General features: G+C 37.3%; 2 protein-coding genes and 2 long non-coding RNA genes across 5 annotated transcripts in view; 1 reads left to right on the plus strand and 3 right to left on the minus strand.

The window, feature by feature from the left end:
* Window positions 1-5,016: 5,016 nt before the first annotated feature.
* Window positions 5,017-5,364, plus strand: LOC125804804 (uncharacterized). The gene is made up of 3 exons (XR_007440981.1): window positions 5,017-5,077; window positions 5,138-5,237; window positions 5,278-5,364. It is a non-coding gene; the product is annotated as an uncharacterized LOC125804804 (long non-coding RNA).
* Window positions 5,365-6,453: 1,089 nt separating this feature from the next.
* On the minus strand, window positions 6,454-14,771 carry rraga (Ras-related GTP binding A). Its single transcript, XM_022683731.2, has 11 exons — window positions 14,619-14,771; window positions 12,424-12,537; window positions 12,080-12,179; window positions 11,464-11,530; window positions 10,677-10,899; window positions 10,456-10,551; window positions 9,876-9,998; window positions 8,912-9,003; window positions 8,690-8,805; window positions 8,385-8,525; window positions 6,454-7,228 (listed from the first exon to the last, which is right to left on the minus strand). The coding sequence occupies exons 2-10, from the start codon at window positions 12,448-12,450 to the stop codon at window positions 8,422-8,424; spliced, it is 948 nt and encodes a 315-aa protein (XP_022539452.1). The 5' UTR covers window positions 12,451-12,537; window positions 14,619-14,771; the 3' UTR covers window positions 6,454-7,228; window positions 8,385-8,421.
* Window positions 14,772-15,957: 1,186 nt separating this feature from the next.
* LOC125804803 (uncharacterized) overlaps window positions 15,958-24,146 on the minus strand; it is a 78,041-nt gene continuing 69,852 nt past the window's right edge. The window contains exon 2 of the long non-coding RNA XR_007440980.1: window positions 15,958-22,285. This is a non-coding gene — a long non-coding RNA (uncharacterized LOC125804803). The remainder of the gene's footprint in view (window positions 22,286-24,146) is intronic.
* The window catches only part of LOC103040644 (fibronectin type-III domain-containing protein 3A), a 41,538-nt gene continuing 33,349 nt past the window's right edge, over window positions 15,958-24,146 (minus strand). For both annotated transcript variants that reach the window (XM_022683733.2, XM_022683732.2), the window contains exons 24-26: window positions 23,767-23,933; window positions 23,551-23,672; window positions 15,958-22,847 (exon numbers count right to left, since the gene is read on the minus strand). In XM_022683733.2, coding sequence (XP_022539454.2) covers window positions 22,536-22,847; window positions 23,551-23,672; window positions 23,767-23,933 — 601 coding nt within the window. In that variant the 3' untranslated portion in view covers window positions 15,958-22,535. The remainder of the gene's footprint in view (window positions 22,848-23,550; window positions 23,673-23,766; window positions 23,934-24,146) is intronic.

A 24,146-nucleotide genomic window follows, 5' to 3' on the forward strand; every position in this document is an offset into this window, starting at 1 on the left:
GCTGTGATTTGCGGTCGGCTCTGGGTTGAGTATTTTGGATGCGGAGATGTTTTCATCTTTCATTAGATGAGGTTTTTGACAACAAATTGACAAATCCTCCTCACTGCATTACATTTTCCCGGCTAATCTTGGCCACGGGAGCTGTTAGCCCAGCTCGGTTCAGCCCCACAGAAACATGTCAGCTATGTAGTTATGTTAATTTCTCGCTTGTCTCCAACTAAACCTCTAAATGACTGTGAAAAGTTCAGGAGAAACTTAGATGTTCATCCAGAAATCAACAATTTTAGTCTCTTCAAACTATTTTAATGAATATCCCTTAATTGCACAGCTAACCACAGAGTCTACAGAGTATAAAGAGATATACTTATGATATAATTGTGCACCAAAGTGCGTAAATGACCAAACACTGCCTAATACTGTCCATCCCTAGTCATTACTGTCAAAGGGGGGGGGGGGGGGGGGGGGGGGTGAAATTACAATTAATCATAAAAAAGAAAATATATATTTTTTCTGTTTATTATTCGTTAAATCGAACCAAAGGTGACTTTACAACCTAAACATGTTACTCCACATTACATTTACTGTTATTAGAAAAATTAAATATGCGTGCAATGTCTGAATTATATACATATATATATATATATATATATATATATCAAAAACTGATCAGTTATCACCTAATATTTATAAAACCTAAAATAATAACAACAGATCTGGTTCTTCTTCTTCTTACTATTGTTATTATATTTATTTATTTATTTATTCATTCTGTTGTATATTTACATTTTCTCCACTCTTTAAAAAAAAAAAAATCCGTAGTGTTTTCTGTCCAGTGTTTTTATTTTTTAATACTGAGAGCACTTCTTACAATAGTGTCCTTTTATTAAAAGAATGTAATTTTACGTTTCATAGTGATTTTTGGCAGCAGTTAAATAACCCAAACCCTCCCAGTATGTTAGCAGAACAAGACATTACCCAGAAGCCTTTTTTATTGCAGCATACTGTTATTTATTGTTGGGATTTAATAGTACATCACTGACCTCGTGTGTAAAGCTGGTGTTGTGCCAAATTCAGCAGCACCCCCCGCCAGGAAAAGCACCCCCTCTCTCGGAAGCACACACCTACAGCTTCTTGCCTTTAATTTGACTTAGAAAGCGGAAATACATAAAGATAATGTTCTAAGCTGAGCTGACTCATAAGAAACAAGAAACGTCACCTGCAGCCTCTAACGTGAAGGGGTGCTGCTAAATTTGTCACAATAGTAGTGCTTAAATCTGCACCCCCGCCATGAAAAGCACCACCTCTCTGCAGCACATACGCATCATCTTCTTGATAAAAGCAGAGATAATTGCTTTAGCTAACTTTAATTACAAACACGCTCCCGAGAGGTGGTGCTTTTCATGGCAGGGGTGCAGATTTTGACGCGCTTTCAAGTTAAAAGTTTATTTTAAAACTTTTTCTGCAGTATTATTTTTATAATATTGGTTGGGAAACGTCCCCATTCCTCCCAGTGTGTACTGTGATTTAAACCGTTCAGCGGTCAGCATTATGCTCTGTATCACTGAACCCGCACTAATGAGATGGAACAAACACAAAAAGCATCAATCTCGGTCTCTGTGCTCCTGCACAGCGTCCAGACTCTTTCCCAGACAGAGACTGACACCTCCGGCTCCCGGCGATGGTGTTCAGCCATCGACATAAAACCAGTCCTCAAAAGCACAGCCAAACCACAGCAAAGCACAGTTCACGCTTAAAATGCACGGAAAAGCCACATCAGTGCTGCATATGATCCACCAGCACACTCAAAGCCCTCAAACCCAATCACGGCTTCATGAGATACGTTGCGGCTTGATATGATTTGCCAAGAGATTCAGACAAGATAACATTTTCACTGGAGGGGGTCGGTAAACTGTAGCTTCTTTCTCTTTCCGGGCGGATTTGCGTCACGGCTCAACATTCAAAGCACCAGAAATACACACAAAGACAGAAATACTCTTCTTCCTGGTGCTGCAGCGGCTTCAGGAGTTAAATAATTAGTCACGAGTGCGCATCCAAACTTTCAGCAGAACTGCGCCCTTCTTCTTCCTTATTTTGCGTTGAATTGAATTCAGCAGAAGAGCATAATCAACAGCGGAAAAAATAATCATAAAAAATATATATATATATATATCTGGCAACCACAGTTATTCTGGCGTGGACTGGAAATGGAGACAGAAAACAAATGGTAAGAGCTGTCACAATCGATTAGATCAGTAAAAATAAGACAAAGAAAAAATATATACGCCTCAGAGACTCAAAAACTCTCATCAGAAATACATATAAATTACAAATATACTTGCACCCAAAAATTAGAGCTGATTAAAAACATTTAAAATTAAAATTAAATATATATATGGGCAACTCTTGGTCATACAACTGTACCATCCACTCAGCTGCTACCTAGCTGTATATCCCCCCTATCACTAGTAATGCTCCAACACCAGGAGGATAAAAAACTAGCACACGCCTCCTCCGATACATGTGAAGTGAATTTGAACTCCCAAATATTAGAGAAAAAGACTTTTTACTCTATTATAGGATGGAAAAACAGAGTATCACTAAACCAGTTGCAAGACACAGTATTGAATATAGAACATAGTAGAACAAGTTTAGCATGATAAAAAGTACTTTTAAGACGTGCTTTGTGGTGCAGTGTCCTATCAGAGTGGAAGAATCTGACGATTTTAGTGCGGACTCTATCGTAGTGGTGCTTTTTTATGTAGTTCTAAATCTGCGTTAAACGTTTGTGTTTTTTCCGCAGTTTAACACTCCACGTCAAAAAAACATTCGAAAAGGAGAAAAATTAAGTTTGAGGGTGATTTTTTGTTCTTTTTTTTTTAATGCCCGTGAGTTTCACAGTTGCACTCGTGAGAAGGAAATTTACACAAGCAAAATGTTAAGACTCGTAGGAATTTTTTTTTCACCTGGTGTTTTTGCGCATTGATGCGACGCCATATAATCGTAAAGTCAGAGAGACGTGGGACCGGGACTGATGCAGGGCAGTGCGCCGCTATAAGCTGCAGGAATGAAACTCTAACTGGACTCCTGGACAGTGTCCAGATGTCGGCGGCTCCAGGACACCGCCGGCTGCAGAGAGGCTCACCGGGTCATTTCCACATCATTGCTCAGGAGACGGGAAGTGATGAGAATCAAAAGCTCATGCAGAAGAGAGGTTGACCTCTGAACCCGGACAGCCAGGGTCTGGGTCTGGAGGACGGCTGCGACTGGAGGATCCATACTCGAGCAAAAAGGTCAACAATTCTTTAAAAAAAACAACCAAATAAGGATCTTATAGGATCTTATCTTCCCCCCCCACCCCGCCCCCCACACACACACACAATTTTCTACTCATATCTTGAGTTTAATTCATTTTCTTTTACATTTTATTTAAAAACTAATAAAAAAAAGAGTAGCACTTTTTTAAAGAAATGTAACATAAGAAAGGTAAAGGGCAAATATTAACCATGTAAGCTGTTTATATTGCTTGCAATTTAGGTGAAGCGAGCATGTGTAAAGCATTTTAATGTAAAATTGCTTAATTTTGCTGAATTAAATACAAGTAACAAAGTAAACGAGTAACAAAAATATGAACACCACACAAGGGTTAAGAGAGAGGACTGCAGGAGTATAAAGCATAATGTGTCCATCATGCTGTTGAATCTTCTAATGGCCTGGGGTAAAAACGCCTTGCAGCAACTTCCTCTGGATTTTACCGGAGTGAATCTCCTTTGTTATTTCCACTACTTTTGAGATGCTATGATTTTCTGGGAAAAAACACACACACACACACACTTTCATTGTCATCTGCTGGTGTTGATCCACAGTAGCTTCCCTCTGCTACTGACAACTTTTATGGAGATGCGGATTTCATTTTCCAGCAGGACTTGTTGGCACACTGCCCACACTGCCAAAAGTACCAATTGGCCTGGCTGGGGACACTGATTTTTGGGTTTTTTATTAGCTGGTAATAGGTATATATGCAGCATACCGCTTACAGCATAGTCAATCTGCAGAATTTAAAGTGTATACACTTTGTTTTAAGCATAGTATGCATTTACTGGCCAATTCTTCTCATTCACATCTCCCCTAGAAGTCTGATAAGAGACTACAGGTCATGTTTATATGAGTAATGATGTGTTGTTCCATTTCCAAATGACTTTTGAAATCAATTTTCTCTTTTTTATTTTTTAGAGAAAATCAATTATTTTCACTCAGTCCCCAGATATCCAGAGTAAATATGGATGATGCTCAGAGTTGCGCCAATTTAAACAAGGTCTACAGCACAATCTAAACGTTTAACTATGACCTGGGTCAATCACAGCGAGGTTGCTTGATATAAAAATCCTGTATTTCCTTTTGTTTTTGTGCTGGAATGCACTTAGTTATCCTGAGTGTTTCAAGACCTGCAGACTGTAGCTTCGCATCCACTAGAGGATTTCATATTTCTCAATCAGGCGTAACGTTTGAAGTTATTTAAATAAGAAAAAAGTTAGTCATACTTTCCCAAAAGCGCCCCATCTGCAGTTCAGCGCTGTGGGTGGAGCTTGGAAGGAGAAAAACATATTTCTCTCTAAAGCCTAATTTATTCTTTGATTGCAATCAAAGGTATCTGTTCCATGTGCAGTTCTGTTTACACAGTTTCTTGAGAAATTGTTATGAGTTGTAGCTGTCCAAGAAGAACAAACACAACAGGACTGTTAGGCATTTAACTGCACCGTCGTAAATAGTGTAATGTAAATGATCACTACAGCGAACAAATACACAACAAACACACACCCACCCCAACCACAAGTAGCAAATTCAATCAAGGTATTCATCAAGAAATGTTCACTCATTTTATCTGGAAAAAAGCAGAGAAATCAAACCATGATTTTAAATGTGCTGAAATAAAGGCATAAATTGGTCAGTCTGAATTATGTTGATCCGAGACCTCAGGAGGTGGACAGAGACTTCGGGAGGTGGAGAGAGACTTCGGGAGGTGGACAGAGACTTCGGGAGGTGGACAGAGACTTCGGGAGGTGGACAGAGACTTCGGGAGGTGGACAGAGGCTTCGGGAGGTGGACAGAGACTTCGGGAGGTGGACAGAGGCTTCGGGAGGTGGACAGAGGCTTCGGGAGGTGGACAGAGGCTTCGGGAGGTGGACAGAGGCTTCGGGAGGTGGACAGAGGCTTCGGGAGGTGGACAGAGACTTCAGGAGGTGGACAGAGACTTCAGGAGGTGGACAGAGACTTCGGGAGGTGGACAGAGATTTCGGGAGGTGGACAGAGACTTCAGGAGGTGTGTCTTATGTATGTAAAAAAGACCAAAATTAGATAGTGCGCCTTATAATCTGCTGCACCTTATAGTCCGAAAAATACAATACCTTTAGCCCTATCCGGGCAGGATTCGTTTCTCAGGGGGACGTCTGTTAAAAAATGTCCCACTTCTTCTCAGTGATAAAAGTCCTGCATCAGGACTGCAATTGAAAAAACAGGAGAACAAGTGATTTTTTTTTTTTTTTTTTTTAGGATTTCATCGTGTTCAGTAGCTCCTCCATTTCCACTCGCTGATGTGTTTTTACATGGATCTCCGTGGAAACGCGCACCAAAAGTGTAATTACTTTACGGTGTGCGGTAGTGGACAAATAGCTATTTTATTAAACACGAGGAGACAAAACTCAGAGACATGCATCCGGACCGGACTAAAATTACCGGATGAGCACGAAATGAGTTCAGAAAAAAAAACAGTAGATAATACAGCCTGTAATTTTTTATCTCAGAGGACGTCTGAGATAAACACGTACATGATCGTTCTGGACGGGAATAAAATCAAAAAAACCCATAAAAGAGGAAATTAGCCCAGAACCCCCTGAGAAACTAATCCAATCCGGATAGAGCTTTGGATTGGGACAGAATCCAAAGACTGCTGTAAATTCATGTCGTCCAACAGCGCTGTGAAATTTATAACGCTGGACGACCCGAACAAAGGTGAACTGCTCTGCTTTTGGCGCTCGGTGTGGATGCCTGAATTCCAGCGCTTGAATCATTATCAATTAAGAGCGATGGAATGAGGTCTGTCTGAAGAGTCTGTAATCCAAGGCCTTTGACGCAAGCGGCTCAGACAGGGCCTAATAAATTTGATCTATCATTCTTATTCATGTGAAATCCAATAAAAACATCACACTTGTTGCTGTTATCAGACACATTTTTACAAAGTGATGTTCGAAAGCTTAGACAAACACAACTGAGGTCCAAGTCAAGATTTCACAGCAGTGCACATGTTTTTTTCAATGGTCTCTTAAGGACAGCTGAAGCTGGTGCAGTTAAAAAGTCATCTAAACTGCGCTTCAAAATTATAAATGCAGCATTCATGGCCATATTTAGAAGTGAATATGGATCCAGGGAATATGAAGAAAAGAGCGTTTTATTTCAGAGGACATTCATACTTCCTTTGATTTTATTTCTTTTTTTTTTTTGCAATCAACCGAGATAATAAATACAGGAAATACAAACAGTATATCCTTTGTGTATATAAAAGAAGAGATGTGTCCACGTGTTTTACTTCAGAAGGACTGTGACCAAGTTTTTTTTTTTTTTTTTGCTTTTTTTTTTAAACAACAGTTTAGCCTTGCAGATTTTCCATAAACACGTGTCACTGTCATCTTTTGTATTTATATATATATATATATATATTTTGTAGATATTGTACAATAGCCTGTACTGTGGCAAGCAGCAGCAGCACACGCAACACTCGAACCCAAACAATGCAAATCCATTAAAACTGAACAGAGGAAAAACTAAACAAAACCAGAAAAAAGAGGAAAAAAAAGATATATATTTGATGTGTTCTTCTTCTGTGTGAAGTGTTTGAATACAGGTTACTGTATGGCACTATTTACGTGTTAAGGGGATGACGTACGTTTAAAATGTGTTTTCCCCTTCAAAACATTTTTTTTTATATCTGTTTTTATACCGTTACATCCCTAAACGTATTTTATCACCACTTAGTCATAATTTTTTTTTTTTTGTATTTATACCACCTTCTTCAGTCCCATCCAGCGTTATGTTCAAAGAGTTCCAGATAGAAAGCCGGGAAAAAGTCTTTGATCTTAAGAGGGATGAAAGAGTCTCTACAAAACACCCTGGATGCAGTGAAGTCAGCAGATAGGAGGAATTTCCCAGAGTGCCGTTTCCCCGGCGCGCAGGCCCTCTAGTGGATGACAGAAAGAAAAAAGAAAAAGAACAAGTCAATCAATCAATTAATAAATTTATCAAAAGACCTTCCATTCTCCCCCTCTTATGGATTAAAAAAGCAGGATTTCAATGTATACTTTATACACTGTTACACATTTATCTGTTATACAAGGAGGTACAAGCATTTTAACTAGTGACCAATCAGGACTAATCACAAAATATTGTTGTAATTCAAGCTATCGATCAACCTTTTTTATTATTTTGGAATACACTGAGGGTAACCCTCATTTTCACTCCAAAACAGTAAGTATTTTATCAGGTTAAGCTAAAAAAAAAAAAAAAATTAATAATTATTAAATGATTTAATAATAATAACAACAATAAAAAAACGGATAAGTGGACAGGTGAGAATTTAAAGCTAATGCAAAGTGACCTGATGAATTAATGCAAACATTAAAATAATTAAAAAAAAACAGAACAGTTTTTATCAGTTGACAAACGGAAACACTAAGATTTATAGAGCAAATTTTCACGACTTTCCCAAAAACCCAAAACTTATCCAGGCCTGGAAATTGCTATTATAAAATGTTATGACCGTACCACTTTAAAATAAGACTCCTTTTTTAAAGTGTGTATAAATAGCTTACAAAGTAGTTTAAAAGGGGTTATTATTAGGTTATAAACCATTAATAAGCAGTTATAACACAAATAGAAAAGGGCTTCAATGGCCTGCTGTGTACCAAATAGTGATTCCACATTCATTTATACACTATGTTATCTTACTTTGTCTTTTCTATTAGTTATCATTAACATTTCTGTTAATAACTTCATTCATTTAACTATAATAACATATAAATGACGAAACTGACTTAATATATTATTTCATTAGATATGTATATGATACATAATTTTAAAAAAAGTTATTTTCACTGTTGTTCTTTCTATTTGTGTTTTTGAAGTATATGCAACTCAACTTATAACCATTAATAAACCACTTTTTACATTATTTATAAACCCTTTATAAAAGGAGCCTTATTTTAAAGAGGTACCTCCATAATTTTACCAGTTCTTCCATGACAATACGACTCCTGTGTGTTGAAACGACTGCCAGTATTGACTGCTGGTATTGTTAGTGGTTTAAATCATATACTATCATACTATACTGGTCCTACCTGAGGAAGGAGAGCTCCTGTAGGCAGGATCAGATGTCTAGCGCATGCGCATGTGCAAGCTGTGCTTGTGGCCGTCCACCCTCTCCAGCTTCTCAAAATGCTTCCTGGCATTGCGAATGTTGATGAGGGTGGCAGCAGAGGCTGAGGAGGGAAAAAAAAAAAGAATAAAAAGTCTGTTACAACAGGAAGAAGCTCACTATCCAGGATCAAACTGATGATAATACACACTAGAACTGCTCAGAACACACAGACACAAAGAAAACAGCCTGACAGGAACCCAGATAACCCAAGTGAGCGCTTCTTACGTATGGAGGGGTCAGACATGATCACCATCACATAGGTGTTGGAGGTGAACACGTCAATGAAAGCCGCAAAGTTGGAGTTGCGCACTTCCATGCTCTGGAAGGAGGCGGCCAGCTTACTGTGGGATCAAAGAAAAGGACTGATTGGGTTTGGCAGCAGAAACAACATTGTGTTTTATAACTGCAGGAAGATGGGGGGGAGGGGGGGGGGGGGGGGGGCATTACCTGCAGCTCAGCTTGAACTGTTTAATAATGTTGCTGATCTTCTCAAAGCGATGAGCATCTCGCTGCTCCTTGCACTGATAGTGTGAGATCACCTGAGAAATAAGAAAATAACCGATTAAATAAAATAAACCTCATAATACTTATACATTTTCTTTGTCCTGTCAATCCATATATTTGGCAAATGCTTGGCTACATTAAAATTGAGGGTTCCCCTTACTGTAATTCCCAATCGAAATAAAGTTTGATAAATGTATTGATTGATTGGTGTATTAGGGGTGGGCAATTTGTCCCTAAATGAATATCTTGATATTTCATGCTATTTTCGTAATAACGATACCCTTGGTGATGTGACAAAACACTGAATAAAAAATAATAATATATTATATATATATATATTTAAAAAATACACTACTGCTTTATAAATCTAACAGCGCCCCCTTGTGCACAACCCTGCTAAACATGAGTGAATAAGTGAGATAAAAGCCAGGTCAATGAGACCCCATCAAGTAAAATTAGAATAATATAGAAAAATAGAGATATTAGATGAGAGAGACACAGACAAACAGACATTTTACTGATCCCAGAGGGAAATATACTGATAACTGCTTGAACCAACTGATATTATTTTTTTTGCTATACCATTCATTCTCTTGTACTAGATCCACTTCAGGGCAAACTGCAGAATAAATTGAGCTTCATCTGAACTATGGCTGAACTGCAGCTGAACAGGGATTTCCACTTTTTGCCAAATCAAACCACCAGCCCTGTTTTTTTATCCGATCTAGAGAGACAGGAACAGCAGCCAGAACAGGCTCGTGCAGTTTAAACCATCATTTCCTTGCTGCACTGAAGGCCTCTGGATTATATCAAGCTGTACCGGTCACTTATAGGAAATACAGAATGGCAGAAAACTAAATCTGGTATTTATAATGTAACAGTTGCCTTGGTTTTTCTCTGTGCTTACCAGGAAAGTGGCTCTCTCAAAAAGCAGCACCTCATCTGCCTCGATGATCTGGGCAAAATTCCTCAAGTTGGACTCCAGCTGCTGCACATTTGGGATGAGCTGATAGACAATGCTTGACCATGCCTGCACAGAGATACAGAAGATTATACAGCTTATACTGACAGTCAGGATTCTTAGATAACACTTGACGAGTGTGTTAAGTTTCTATGAGTTTTAAACAATAGAAGTAAAGCAAATAAATAAAATAATATAGTTTCCATCAGGTAATTTTTTAGTCAAGTATGCTTTGTCTCAGATTAAAATGGATAAAGGATAATGGGTCACAGGTGATTAATGCTGTTTGGTAGCTAATGTGAAATAAGACTGCTCTGTTGTCATTGACAGAAGCCTTAAAATCTATGTTTATCTATTGTTTATGTACATCATTATTTTTGTTTGTTTGTTTGGGTTTTGTGCCATATCAGCAGCGTGTTGGCTTGGCATCATTATTTGTGAGACGCTTTGGAAAAAAAAAAGCATCTGCTCAATGCAATGTAATGTAATCTTATCTAATGCAAAGTAAAATGCACAGCGATTTTACCTTATAAAGTGTCTCATCCCAAATAGAGGTCCTGAAGCAGGTACACGCCAATGGGCGGGACAGCCTCTTCAGGTCCTCTTCACGCTCTTTAAATATCTACATTAACAGAAAAGTAAACATAAGCAATAAGAAATATAGACACAATCAAAGTTGATGTAATATGTATAATCTTGATAATGCATCAAATAAAAGACATATAAAAAAAACTAGACATTTCTCACCAGGTCTCTCTGATCCTCCTGAACAAGGTCCATTTTGTGAACTAGACAGAAGACTTTAGCATCAGGTGAATTCTGAAGGATTGCTTCCAAACAGGACTGGTAGTAATGCATGTCTTTCTCTAACTCTCGGCTCTCCACATCGAACACGTAGATCAGCACCTCAACGTTGCGGAAAATATTATCTCTCTGACTGGTGAAGTAGTTCTCCATGAAAGTGTCCTGTCTAAAGAGGGGACAAAACAAAACATCCAAGAGACCATTTAAAAATGATGAGTTTCTTTGATTTTACCAAAATAAAAACCTCTGGAATATAATCAAGAGGAAGATGGATGATCACAAACCATCAAACCACCAAACTGAACTGCTTGATTTTTTGTACCAGGAGTAAAGCAGCATAAAGTTATCCAAAAGCAGTGTGTAAGACTGGTGGAGGAGAACATGATGGAATGAAAACACCAGGGTTATTCCACCAAATATTGATTTCTGAACTCTTAAAACTTTATGAATATGAACTTGTTTTCTTTGCATTATTTGAGGTCTGAAAGAAAAAATATCTTTTTTCTTATTTTCTGTAAATAAATGCTCTAAATGACAATATTGTTATTTGGAATTTGGGAGAAATGTTGTCTGTAGTTTATAGAATAAAACAACAATGCTAATTTTACTCAAACATAAACCTATAAATAGCAAAATCAGAGAAACTGATTCAAGTGCTCTCATTTTTTTACAGAGCTGTATATATCAAAATAGTGTCTGTAAATCTGTTTAAAAATGGATATGTACTCACCCACCACAATCCCATAGGTTTAGAACCAGATTGCCAAGGAAACGCACATGGGAGTGCTCCACATCAACTAAAGGAAACAGAGGTTATAGATTATTCATTAGTATTTATTATTTACATTGTAGTTTAGCATGATAAACAAGGGTCTCAATGCTGTATCTGAGCCATCTACAAAACTGAAACCACAATTACCCAGTGTTTAAAAAAAAAAGCAGTGCATTGGATCACAAGGGCAAGTGTTTCTGTTCTCCTTCTCAAATATGCCCATGTGAATAGAAACCACCACCACCAACATTTTATGTCGTTCATGTTTTTGTGAAAAGGCATTGCAATAAAATTTGCACAGATGGTCTTAATGTGGAAAAAAAAAAAAGATATTTTTTGTAACCTTTTAACTTGCTGATATTTTAGATAATAGCAATGAAATAACTGTTTGCATTCTGAAAGCATGTATTTACAAAGAAAGGGCACCCTCTGGTGATTTAGTGTAGGCAGGACACAGATATGCTGCTGAAATAACAACCTCTAAGCCTCTGCTGTACAAAAAAACAAAATATTATGATTATGCTTACATAAAAACTGTCTCTTTCTTGTTTTGCAAACAATTTCAGCATCTTACTTGTGGCTCCCAGTCGCCGAGTGTCTCTGGCAATATAATTGGCGAAGATGATTGATCTCATGCTGGTCTTTCCCGACCCACTCTTTCCCATCAGCAACACCTAAAAATAACAGATAAAGTTGCATAACTCTAACACAACTCACATATAACAAAACAACCCAAACCCCAACAACTAGCATTCTGAGAACACATCAATAAGAAGACATACTAGATTTAAAGGCACCATTACAATGAAACTGGCAGAATGCCCCAATGCAGAAATAAACAATACAAGATTGATAATGATGCACATTATAGATGCAAAAGGTAGTCTGCCATAAGTGTACTGGCCTGGATAAATGTACCTTTTTCTTCATGGCTGTGCTGGACATTTCCCCTGTCTGTGACAGAGTCTGCTGTATACAATCCCAAAAGAGAACACTCCACCACAGCACACTGATCTTTTTAGGGACTCAAATCTGCAGAAAAAAAATGTAGTTTAAGATTAGTAACACTGAAATGTGAACTTTGGAACATCCTATTAAATTAATTTGATTAAATAAACTACCGTTTTAATGCTTTCAAAATGTGTTGATCTAGATATTGCTTCTGTCAGAAACCTGTGAAGAACTATTCGTAAAACAATCTAATAAGCAAATGTAAAGGAAACAATAACTTGTACATCACTTTAAATAGTGCTGTTCGAAAGAAAATTATATATACACACACACATTATATATATGGGAAAGACTACGAGAAAGACTATGCACCCAAATTAATGTGATGTGAGAACAGAAGTTCTTTGATTTGTTTATACTTCTCTACAGGGACTACACAAGCTGCGTGTGTGCATTTACACATCTGTGTCAGCAATAAATAACTAGAACTTAAAAGTAACTGAATGCTTTCATCAGAAGGGATGTCCACAAAGCTTTGAACACACAATGTAACATGGGACCAAACCAATACAGCTTTAACAGAGCCTTGAGAAATAGCAGTCAGGTGACTGAGCAATCACAAGCTGTCTTGTGACAAATTTATACAGCTACCAAACTAACAAAGCAGGGTTTTAAGTATTAAAACAGTGCAGTAATGTATGTACACGTTGGTTATGTATATTTTATATATATTTGTTTGTATATTATGCTTTTAAAACTAAAAGAGAAACTATGCAATTGATTTGATATTTGTAGACCTCTCTATTGTGACAATCACAAGCTGTCGTGTGACAAAATTATCCAGCTACCAGACTAACAAAGTTGGTTTCAATAACTGGAGCAGTTTATTATATAGATAAACAGTGTATTTATATTAACGTTATATACTCAACTTAACCCATACTAATGCAAAAGACGCTAGTCTTAATCGAAGAGTAACTTTATATTTATTGAATAAAACATCCAGGAAGCACTGATTTATTAAAGAAGGGTTAATATCAATCCTTATCTATTAATATTATCTAAAAGCTAATAATAACCTAGTTATATTTAGCGTTAGGTTAGACAACTAGCTAGCTAACTGTTACAGCTTTTAAGCTAACATTGGAACCCTAGTAATTTAGGTGGAGTAACTAGTTAGGAGCTAACTGACAAAAAACAGACACTGCCTACAACCACACACACCACTAACCTAGCTAACCTAACTATATAGTTAGCTCAATAAAAAACATAAGATAGGTTAGCTTCTAGTTAGTTAGCTAGGTTATAATGTTTTATGTAAGCTAGAAAGCTAGTTAGCTTATCTCCATCCCAAAGCTAAACAATCAAAAACAGTCAAATTAGCTACACTAGCTAAGCTAACTAGCCTGCAAGGTAACTTTGGCAACGAAACCCCATATTTTATGGGGAGTAAATAGAAACTACCTGAAAAAACAACAGACACAGACTACAACCGCACACACACATACCACAAACCTAGCTAGTTAGCTAACCTAGTTATATGGCTCATTAAACGACATAAGCTAACTTAGGCTATAATGCGTTATGTTAGCTAGCTTAGCTCCGTCCTAATGCTAAAGAAGCTGTCCCTAAAAGAAGTGAAACTTCTGAATTCAGAAAACACTGAATTATTATAAGTTAAAAGTGATAATAAAAGTGTTAACTAGCTCGCTAGCTGGCTACATTTAATGCTAACAGCAACTTAACTAACTTATATCTAGTGCTAGGCTAGACAACCATCTAGCCATCCTAGCTAACCATGTCAAAAACAGTCAAATTAGCTAAAATAGCTAAGCTAACACTGCCAACGAAACCCAGTAAGTTATTTTATGGAGAGTAACAAGTTAAGAGCTGACTGACAAAAAACAGACACCACTAACATAGCTAACATATATTCATATATAGTTAGCTTCTGAAAAGACGTACGCTAGGTTATACTATTTTATGTAAGCTAGCAATGCTAAGCTAAGCTAAGCTAAGCTAATTTAGCAAGTGAACACGGAGTAAGTGAGCTTTTTCTACCAGAACCAGCGCAGAGCAGCTAACCCCTCACCGACCAGCCCATATAAATTAACCCCACAGTTTAATCATAAAATAATACAATTATATAAACCCATATCTACCTTTTACAAACGCCAGTAAATTAATACCATTGTCCCCTGATCTGCTGAGCCTCAGTAAGCACCACCACCAAACCAGCAGTTCCCCTTAAAATCCTGTCGTCACTGAGGAGCATGTGACCGCCTGTAAACACGGGCCGCTTTAACACCTTCTGTATTCTTCACACAGCCCAGATTTAACCTCAGATTCTCTCAGATTAATAAAGATTTAATCATACAGATACAACAGGAGAATTACAGCTGAGCTGTTTCAGGGTTTTTATATAAAAAGCCCATTCCCGACACCTAAAATAAAACAATAAATTCAGCACTTCCCTGTTTGGGAAACTGCCCCAAAATGTTTAATGTCTTAGTCTTAAAATTAAAGGTCCAGAGATAATTATTATAGTAATATACAATATAATATTATAATAATTTATTTGTAAGACATCACCATACAACTTAAATTCAAGCTTTATTTTTCAGTTTTAATACAGGGGCAAACAAACCAGCAATTGCTACATTTGTTGTCAACTTCATATCTTTCATACAGTGTAGTTAAAAAAGTCTTTAAAGCCATATATCTTTCTCATTATAAAGTATCTCATTATTTTGAGATACTAAGTAGTTATTTGAAGACATTTTTTTTGCTGCTGCCTTCATATCTCAAAATAATTGGATAGTATCTTAAAACAATGACTTAATATCTAATAATAAAGATTAAATATCTCAAAATAATTTGATAACAGCTCAAAATAATGGCTTAGTATCTCATGAGATAGCAAGTTACAATTACATGGTAACATGTCTCTCCAAACTATCACTGAAGTCCGAAGTGAGTGCAGTGTTTTCCTGATAAATCTTACAGCACTTCACGGATTTCATTTTCCAGCAGGACTTGGCACACTTTCCACACTGCCAAAAGTACCAATTGCTCTTATATAATATAAACATTTTTTTGAGACACTGATTTTTGGGTTTTCATTGGCTGTAAGCCATAATCAAGAACAATAAAATAAATAAACTCTGTTTGTAATACATCTATATAATATATGGGTTTCACATTTTGAACTGAATTATTAAAATAAAGTAACTTTTTAATGATGCACTAGTAGATCAGTTATTGAGAAGGCCAGATTTAAAAGCTGTAAAAAAAGCTGTAAAACTCCATACACCACCCCACAATATTAAGTGATTTAAGAAGGTTTGTCAAACAATCAAAGTAAATTCTTATACATTTTGCATAATTAAAGTTCCCAGCCTGCTGCATTGTTTAGATACCAAAAGAAGACATGTATGTGAAATGTTGTTGTCTGTTCACCCATTATTATTTAATAAAAAATAAATCACACACGAGTCTCAGTGAATACATATAATGACTATAATTTATTTGCCATATTAAATATATTATCTATGATTGTTACAAGTCAGTTATGACATATAGTACATGGCAGTCTTTTAATGTGAGTTTTAAAAATAAGAAGAAATAAAAACGATGCAGATAAATAAATCTTTTTTGGAATGTATAATATTTTTGTATTTCAAAATAAAATGTTCAGTATCAAAAAGTGTGGTCTAAAAATACTGGCATGACAAAAGGTAAAATCTGGAGCTAAGATAGATTGACATAAAATGATTACATGTATAGGCAGGCATACAGTAACGGCTATTGAATGCATTTGTCCATGTAGCCAATCTATTTCCCTAATTTTCACAAGACACAAACACACTTAGACACTAGCTAGGCAGTTAGTTTAGGGACCTACAGTATGAAAAAAATAAAAAAATAAAAAATAATGACACGTTTGTTACAATTGATTTTTAGTGTGACTTGTTTTTAGCAGCTAGCCACAGAGAGACCACAGAGATCCCAGCCTCCTCTTTATGGCTTTTGTATGGTTTATGACGGTCATTGTTCTGAACTGATGAAACGTTTTAAACTGACTGAAATGAGAGGAAAACAGCATGAGCACAGTAACCTCGGTGCCTGGTAACAGTCTTTCCACTGGCTTTGGTTACATATCCAGGAAACGGAAAAAATACAAATAAAAACGAGAGCAGAAACAGTAGCTTACACTGAAATATAAAGCACGCCTCCATTCATTTGGCATAAACAGGGTCTAGTCTTGGCCTCAGAAGAAGTTTTAAACTGTTAGTAGAGTCTTAGTACACTGGCTTAAGTACTTATACGAGGAGAACTTGTTACTGGCCAGTGTTAAAGGAATAGACGAACATGTTTCAGGTGCATCTGTACCATATGGTCTCCAAAAAAAAAAAAAAAAGTCTTAATGCGATTCCCTGTATTTAGTAAAAGAACAGAAAAGCTGATAAGCCAAAGTTGGCTTATAACAGAAGTAATCAACTCTTGTCCATTTCTGTCTATGATAAATGTCTTTTCTTCTCTTTTATGAGAAATAATGTATCAAGATCATGGTCCAGGTTAATGTACCATGGACTACAGATGCATCAAACAGTTTAGCACCATGGCCTACATATGTGTCAAGATGTTGTAGCTCCATGGGCTACATGTGCAGCACATATTGTATCAGGTGCACCACAAGAATGGAGCCAGAAATTAGTGTCTGAATGCAAAATCCATACTTTAATAAGCAATTCTTAAGTCCCCAGAAATGGAATTATGTTTCTACAACAATCGTGATTGGTTACTGATGACCAGGTTGTGGTTTCAATAGGTTTAAGTTTATCAAACTTCCATTTCTGGGCACTGAAGCAAAAAGATATTAACCCTTACTGCTCACCAGACACGTGTGTTCATTGCATAATTGGGATAAAGGCATATAACATAAGGTTTTGTATTAACAGAATTTGAATTTATTCGAGAATTTGTGTTTTTCTGAGTAAATAATACCAAAATATATATATATATATATTTTTTAAATACCCTCTTCAGGTGTCTAGCACAGATTTAGCACAGTATTCCAAACTAGCGTCACTTCATGCAATCATGCACGATCATATGGTTTACTCTGAAAAACACAAATTCTAAGGCTATATAACTATATAATAATATAAAACTAGTTACTGTATATAACTACTGATAAACAGAACTTTCAGGGCTGTTTTCTAAGATAAGACTCATAAGTCTCATCTTTCTCCAAACCAGTTACAAAGTCAGGAATCGCATTGCATTAAAATACAGATTTTGCATGTCGTACTCCTTTAACACAAACATATACAGTTTTATAAGCTGACCCTGGACCAGCTCTGATAGGGTGTGATAACATGCTGTATCTCATTTGTCATCATATCTCATCTGTCTTTCTTTTTCCTTTCTTGGCATGATAAAAAATAAAGAAAATACAATATTTAGTGTTCTAGATCAGCAAGATCAGCTAGAAAAATTGAGATAATTCTAGACTTTGATTAGTTACAAAACATAAAACATTCAATATGTCAGATACACTGAAAGAGATACATCTTCTGCAGTTATGTGATTTGATATAAAGCATATAGATCATTATTAAAGAAGAAGTAAGATCTGTAGTTCTGAAACTGATAAAAAAAAAAATAAGCCAAAAATAAAAAAAACATATTATTTCCTAAAGTTGCATTTGGGTTTGGCTCTGGTTGGATGTAGAAATGAGACAACGAGTCAGTCTAGAATGGCTTTTGCACCATGAAAAGAGGTATGAAAAACAACCAGTTCAATACAGTTCAAGATTTGAAAAAACAAAGAAATTTAAACAGTTTAAGCAGCTTTTCTCCTTCACCTAAAAAAAACAGACAGAAGCAGCTTTAAATAAAATAAAATAGAATAAAATAAAACAAGCAAACACTACGGTCAGTTAAAAATGAGCTAGAAAGAAGGCCTGAGCACACACACACACACACACACACACACACACTCAAACACACATCCTCACAGGTTAAAGAGTGTGGATCTAGCATCAGCTCTACACTGCAGATTTTATTACAGTCGATAAGATTTAAAAGGCATGGATTCCAGCTAACATACTCCAAATATATACGACCCCTGTTCAGAAGAGGCACTTCACTCCGGGCCCATTACATTCAGCACTATTTATTACCCTCTAGTGTTAACAAAAGCACTATTAATAACGTCTATGAGATTAAAGGAAGGATATGAGATAAAAAATAATAAAATATTATTAAATATCCACTTTAAACTTGATCTCACCTCCTTAGCTACATATAAAGAGCATCATATGATATCAGAAGACAATGAATGAAAATGAATTAATAACCTGCTGCTCATAGCTCATAGTCTAGAGCATGCACTTTACATTATATTTTATGGCACATCTGCAGTGTTTTATATCTGGTTAAAAAATGAAGAATGGCAGGTTGGTGTTAACAAATAAACCAATAAAAATATGTTTATATTTTTTAAAAAGCAAAGCTTAGCAAAAATGACCTCTTTCTCCACCTTAACCCAAATGCAGGGTTGCACCAAACTAGGAATGATGATTTTTTTTTCTGTAAATTTTATTTAACTGATTTTTGAAACTGATATTTGATGTATTAAATTAAGTCGAAAAAAGCAGAATATACACGGATGTTTACGGATCAGCTTCTACATATAAGAAAATGTCTGATATTTATATCTATATGCCTCAAATAGCCATATATAGCTATGTATTTCATTGCTGTCTGACAAAAAATCTTGCACCAAAATGGCCACAAAAGACAGAAAACAGGGGTTGATTTAGTTCTGGATAATTTCTATTCGTCCTTTCATCATGGACAATGCAGACCTTGACCGCCAACCTTGAAAGAGCACACATTTCTAAACGATTTTACAAGATAATTCACAATAATTTCTATAACAAAGATAATTAGATTATAGAAATTAATTTGTAAAAGTGTCCTATTGTATTAGCCTTCACTTCTAAAAGGATGACAATTAGTGTTTCAATATCTTAATGAATTATTTATTAATGGATATTTCATTTTTATTTTATGAATAAATCATTGTTCAGAATTGTCAGATTCATATTATGTTGAAAACTGGAAAAATGGTGATTTGGTGTTTTTTTGCTCATTTATGAACACTGTAGCCTATACCTAAATCAAAACAAATTTCATATTTACTTAGATATTTTATATGAGACTGTATCCATACTGCTTGTAGCTCTAGAGCAAACGTACTGTAAGGCTTTATATATATATATATATATATATATATATATATATATATATATATATATATATGTATTGTGGCGTGAGGAGGTGGGGGAGTTGTGGGTCCGCCCCACGCCAGAGCGCAAAGCCATGCCTGTCTCAGCTGGCCCGCATGAGGGCTGATTGAGCCGCCAGTTGAGACAGGCATATATACTCAGCCTCCGCCATCATTTGGGAGAACTCTTGACTGGGGAGCTGAGGGCTGAGGCTGCACGGACCTTTAGAACTAAACTAAAGTTCATTCTACAGACTCTAGAGCCCCATTGGGCTGAGTTATGGTTTAAGTTTGTTTTGGGTGTGGTGGAGGGTGTTTAAAAGCCGAATAAAGGTATGTTTTGAGTTTCATTTACTCCCCGTGTCTGTGTTCTCTGTGTGCTTCCTCCTTCCGGGTCACAGTGGTCACGCCCCTAACCCCAGGGGCCTACCACAGTGTATATATATATATATATGTATATAAATATATATATGCATTTGGGTTAAGGGGAAAAACTGTTAGAACCAAACCTTCAAACCTTTGCTTTGCTTCAAGATAAAGATTTAAACACCATCAGCCAGATGTTCACAAGAACACTAATGACTATGTTCTCGGGGGTGTGTGCAACCAAATCAGTAGTGTTGAACAGAGGGGAGAATTAACATCAGTGAGAATTCACAACAAATTCACAACAACAAAAAGTGTTAAAGTAATAGTAAAGTAATAGTGAAAAAAAAAAAATCATAATAAAAAGCTTCTCTAAACCCAGAAAGGGACTATTACGATGCTCAGTTTGAGCTAAATAGAGAGACATTTATAACAAATGCATATCCGTATAGGCTATCTACCCAATACTGCCATATTATCTGTATGTACATGAACATAGCTAGAATGTATGTATACTCTCTCTCTCTCTCTCTCTACTGTGTAAAAGCACACACTGGTGATAGCAGAACAGAAAACTCTCGCTCTCCCAATGTCTCAATCAGATAAATGCAGTACAATGTTTAAAATATTGAGGAAAATATTTCTCATTCAGAGATTTTATAAGGGGGTTTATATGGGTTTATATGGGTTTACAGGATCCTCCTTCTTCCTAAAGTTATGAAAAACTCTTGAAAACTTTGGCACAGTCTCCCTTTTTTCAATAGTGATAAAAACACCAACGCTGCCAATAAGCAATAAGATGAGTCACAATCTCACCTTATCTCCTTATCTCAGTAAAAAGTACTCAGTCCTGACGACTTAATTTCCATCAAACGACAAAAACTCTACAACACGATCCCGATTACTTTCCATTAAAAGAGGAAGGAGGAGCTTTACATTAAGAAAAGACTACTGTATACCAGCCAAGGTCATCAAAGCTCTGAGCGCTTAGCCTCGTCCAGACGCCATTCATCATACGATCATGACTCCAATACACAATATATCCACATATTATACATAATCTGGCCACCACCATATATAGTAATCCTCTATATGAACATAAGGCAGCACACGCAAACGAATAAACACACACATACACACACACTCGAATGCATACACGCAAACACATCAAAAGTCCCATTTGTCACAGTTTGCGTTGGTCAGGACACAAAAAAAGCATTGGAAAAAGTACCTACTGGCATCAAATATATATATGATCTCTTTCTTCCATGCAATAATAATAAAAATAATAGAAATCATAACAGGATTAAGCTCAGGATTCTTTTGTTGGGCTTTGTGAATGGGTTAAACCTGTGCTAGTCAGCTAGTCAGTTTGGCTATAGCCTGTTTTCCACTGTAGGGCTGTTCTGCGCCGGCGCAGAATCGTGTGATTTGTAATTGTAATTGTGACTGGCTTTGTTTTCCTGTTTTTCCATATGTTTTATATGTTGTGCTGATAAAAAAAAGACTACGTGATGAAAATGGGCCTGGAATAGCTTTTTGTGTAGGAAAATGAAAGTTTCTTTGCTTTATCTCTATCATTTTTTGGACCGTTCTAAGTTTTGAAATGGCACTGGACGAGAAAATCACAGAAGTAAAGCCATAAAAGTAAAGCCCGAAATCTAAAGCCGACATCACTAATCCATCTCTCATGAACAGTTCTGTTGAAATGAGTACATAGTATCCCACTAGCTATACTACAGGGGTTGGACAATGAAACTGAAACACCTGGTTTTAGACCACAATAATTTATTGTGGCTATGGACAGTTCTGGCGATCCCTTTCAGACAGATTCCTCTTACAGCGTCCACAGTTAATCCTGTTGGATGTGGTTGGTCCTTCTTGGTGGTATGCTGACATTACCCTGGATACCGTGGCTCTTGATGCATCACAAAGACTTGCTGTCTTGGTCACAGATGCTCCAGCAAGACGTGCACCAACAATTTGTCCTCTTTTGAACTCTGGTATTTCACTCATAATGTTGTGTGCATTGCAATATTTAGAGCAGAACTGTGCTCTTACCCTGCTAATTGAACCTTCACACTCTGCTCTTACTGGTGCAATAATGTGCATTAATGTGCAATTAATGATGATTGGCCACCAGGCTGCTCCAATTTAGCCATGAAACCTAAAACTCCCACACTAAAATGATGACAGGTGTTTCAGTTTCATTGTCCAACCCCTGTATTTACTGTAGGTATCGTCTGTATTCCACAACGCCAAACTCACGTCCATAGTTCATACTCTCTGTGCTCAGAACCTCCACAGTCTCAGGCTCCACAGTGGAAAAGAAGCTAATGTGCTACGAGCTCTTCTCTGCTCTGTTCTGCTCTTAAACTCCACCCCACCCCCCCCCTCCTTCCTCGCCCTCCTCTTCCTCACTGCCTCTCAATCACAAAGTACTGGATGAGCACGGCGAAGAGAACTGCCAGCACCACGAAGCCGAACAGCAGGATGGTGGCGAAGGGCTCGTCGGTCAGGGGCCAGCTCCTCTTGGGCAGAGGGTCCTGGCAGCTGGAGATCTTGTGCTCCCTCGGCTGCGCAGTCGCAGGCAGGCTGGTGCTGAGGCTGCACTGACCCCACAGCTCACTGCCCTCCTGGCTCCGGCGGCCCGCGCAGACCCGCAGCCGACAACTGACGCCGGTTGTGGAGTTCTGCCACGTGTAGGAGGTCGCAGGGCCTTTGTACAGCTGAGGAAAACAAGAAAAAGAAGTCACAATACAACATTTTTAACTAGATTGCAAATTCGTATGACGATATTAGGAATCCGTACAATATGCACGGCAAATTTCACGTTCATATCTCAAAAATTGTGTTGCACATGGACGTTGCCTTTATGCTCCACATTAATTCTTAATGGCCAAAAAATCAGCCCATAACAAAGTTAGCCGAGTGATCCGGCGGAGTAAGCTCTGCCACTGTGAATGGAAGGTCGCTGTTTCGAATCCTGGTCATGCAGCTTGCCATCAGCTGCCGGAACCCCCAGGAGATAGCACAATTGGCTCTATCTTGCTCTCTCTGGGTGGGCACTGTAGATGGCGCTCTTCTCTTTCCCCTCATCACTCCTAGGGTGATGTGGATCAGGCTGCGTCTGTGAGCTGATGTATATTGTTCATATTTTTGAAGAATATCAGGATTTTTTTTTTTTTTTTTTTAACAATATCGCCCAGCCCTGCTAGAAATGAATTTGTATTGATTCCTATGATACAATGTAAGATGTTTTTAGGAAATTAACATCTATAAATGTGTACGGTATACCAGGTAGCCTCAGCAGAACGTGCACGGGCTTGGGCTGGGTCCGATTTCTTTTTGGCTGATCTAAGCTCTAAAATACACGAATAATACGCTTAAAAATGTGTGTGGACACTTGAAATATCAACATTAAAAATATACCTGTTCCACCTCACGCCCCCTCAGAAGCTGCAGGTTGTACACGATCGGGTCTCCTCTCATTGGCTGAAGCGTCTCCCACGTGACTGCATACTTATTCCATTCAACGGGTTCAACCTTTGGGGCTATCAAAAGTACAAAACATCAGACAGTGTTATCCATGAGTTAAAAACGGTTAATTCTAAAAGATAAATCTATATGAATCCAATCAATACTAACCTCTGAGCTGAGGTGGGGGGGAGCGGGTGGTGCTGAAGGTGTAGGGGGTGGAGAGGGGGCCCATGCCTGCTTCACTGTGGGCCTGAATGCTGAACTGGTACTCTGTGGCCTCACACAGCCTCTGTACTTTAAATGTATGGCAGGGGCCACTGTAGATACACACAGACCTGCAATACAGAAAGACATACAGACATAAATATTTATATATGTATTAAAAGCATTAAAGTGTGCAGTAGTTTGCTAATGTAAGTGTCTGACTTTATCTGACTGAATTTTAGCGCATAATAGAACAGCAGATATAGACTAGGGCTTTAACTAATGATTATTTTGGTAGTCGACCAGTCTGATGATTATTTTTTTGATAAATGGATTAGTTAGCG

This window comes from Astyanax mexicanus, chromosome 10, assembly GCF_023375975.1.
Source record: "Astyanax mexicanus isolate ESR-SI-001 chromosome 10, AstMex3_surface, whole genome shotgun sequence".
In the NCBI taxonomy this organism is placed as follows: domain Eukaryota; kingdom Metazoa; phylum Chordata; class Actinopteri; order Characiformes; family Acestrorhamphidae; genus Astyanax; species Astyanax mexicanus.

Excerpts from the sequence above, each read along its gene's own strand:
- rraga (XM_022683731.2), bottom strand. The coding sequence starts at position 12,450 with ATGTCCAGCACAGCCATGAAGAAAAAG. Across the intron at positions 10,552-10,676 it reads AGGAGGATCAGAGAGACCTG|ATATTTAAAGAGCGTGAAGA; the intron begins GTGAGAAATGTC and ends CTGTTAATGTAG. Across the intron at positions 9,004-9,875 it reads TTGAGAGAGCCACTTTCCTG|GTGATCTCACACTATCAGTG; the intron begins GTAAGCACAGAG and ends CTTATTTCTCAG.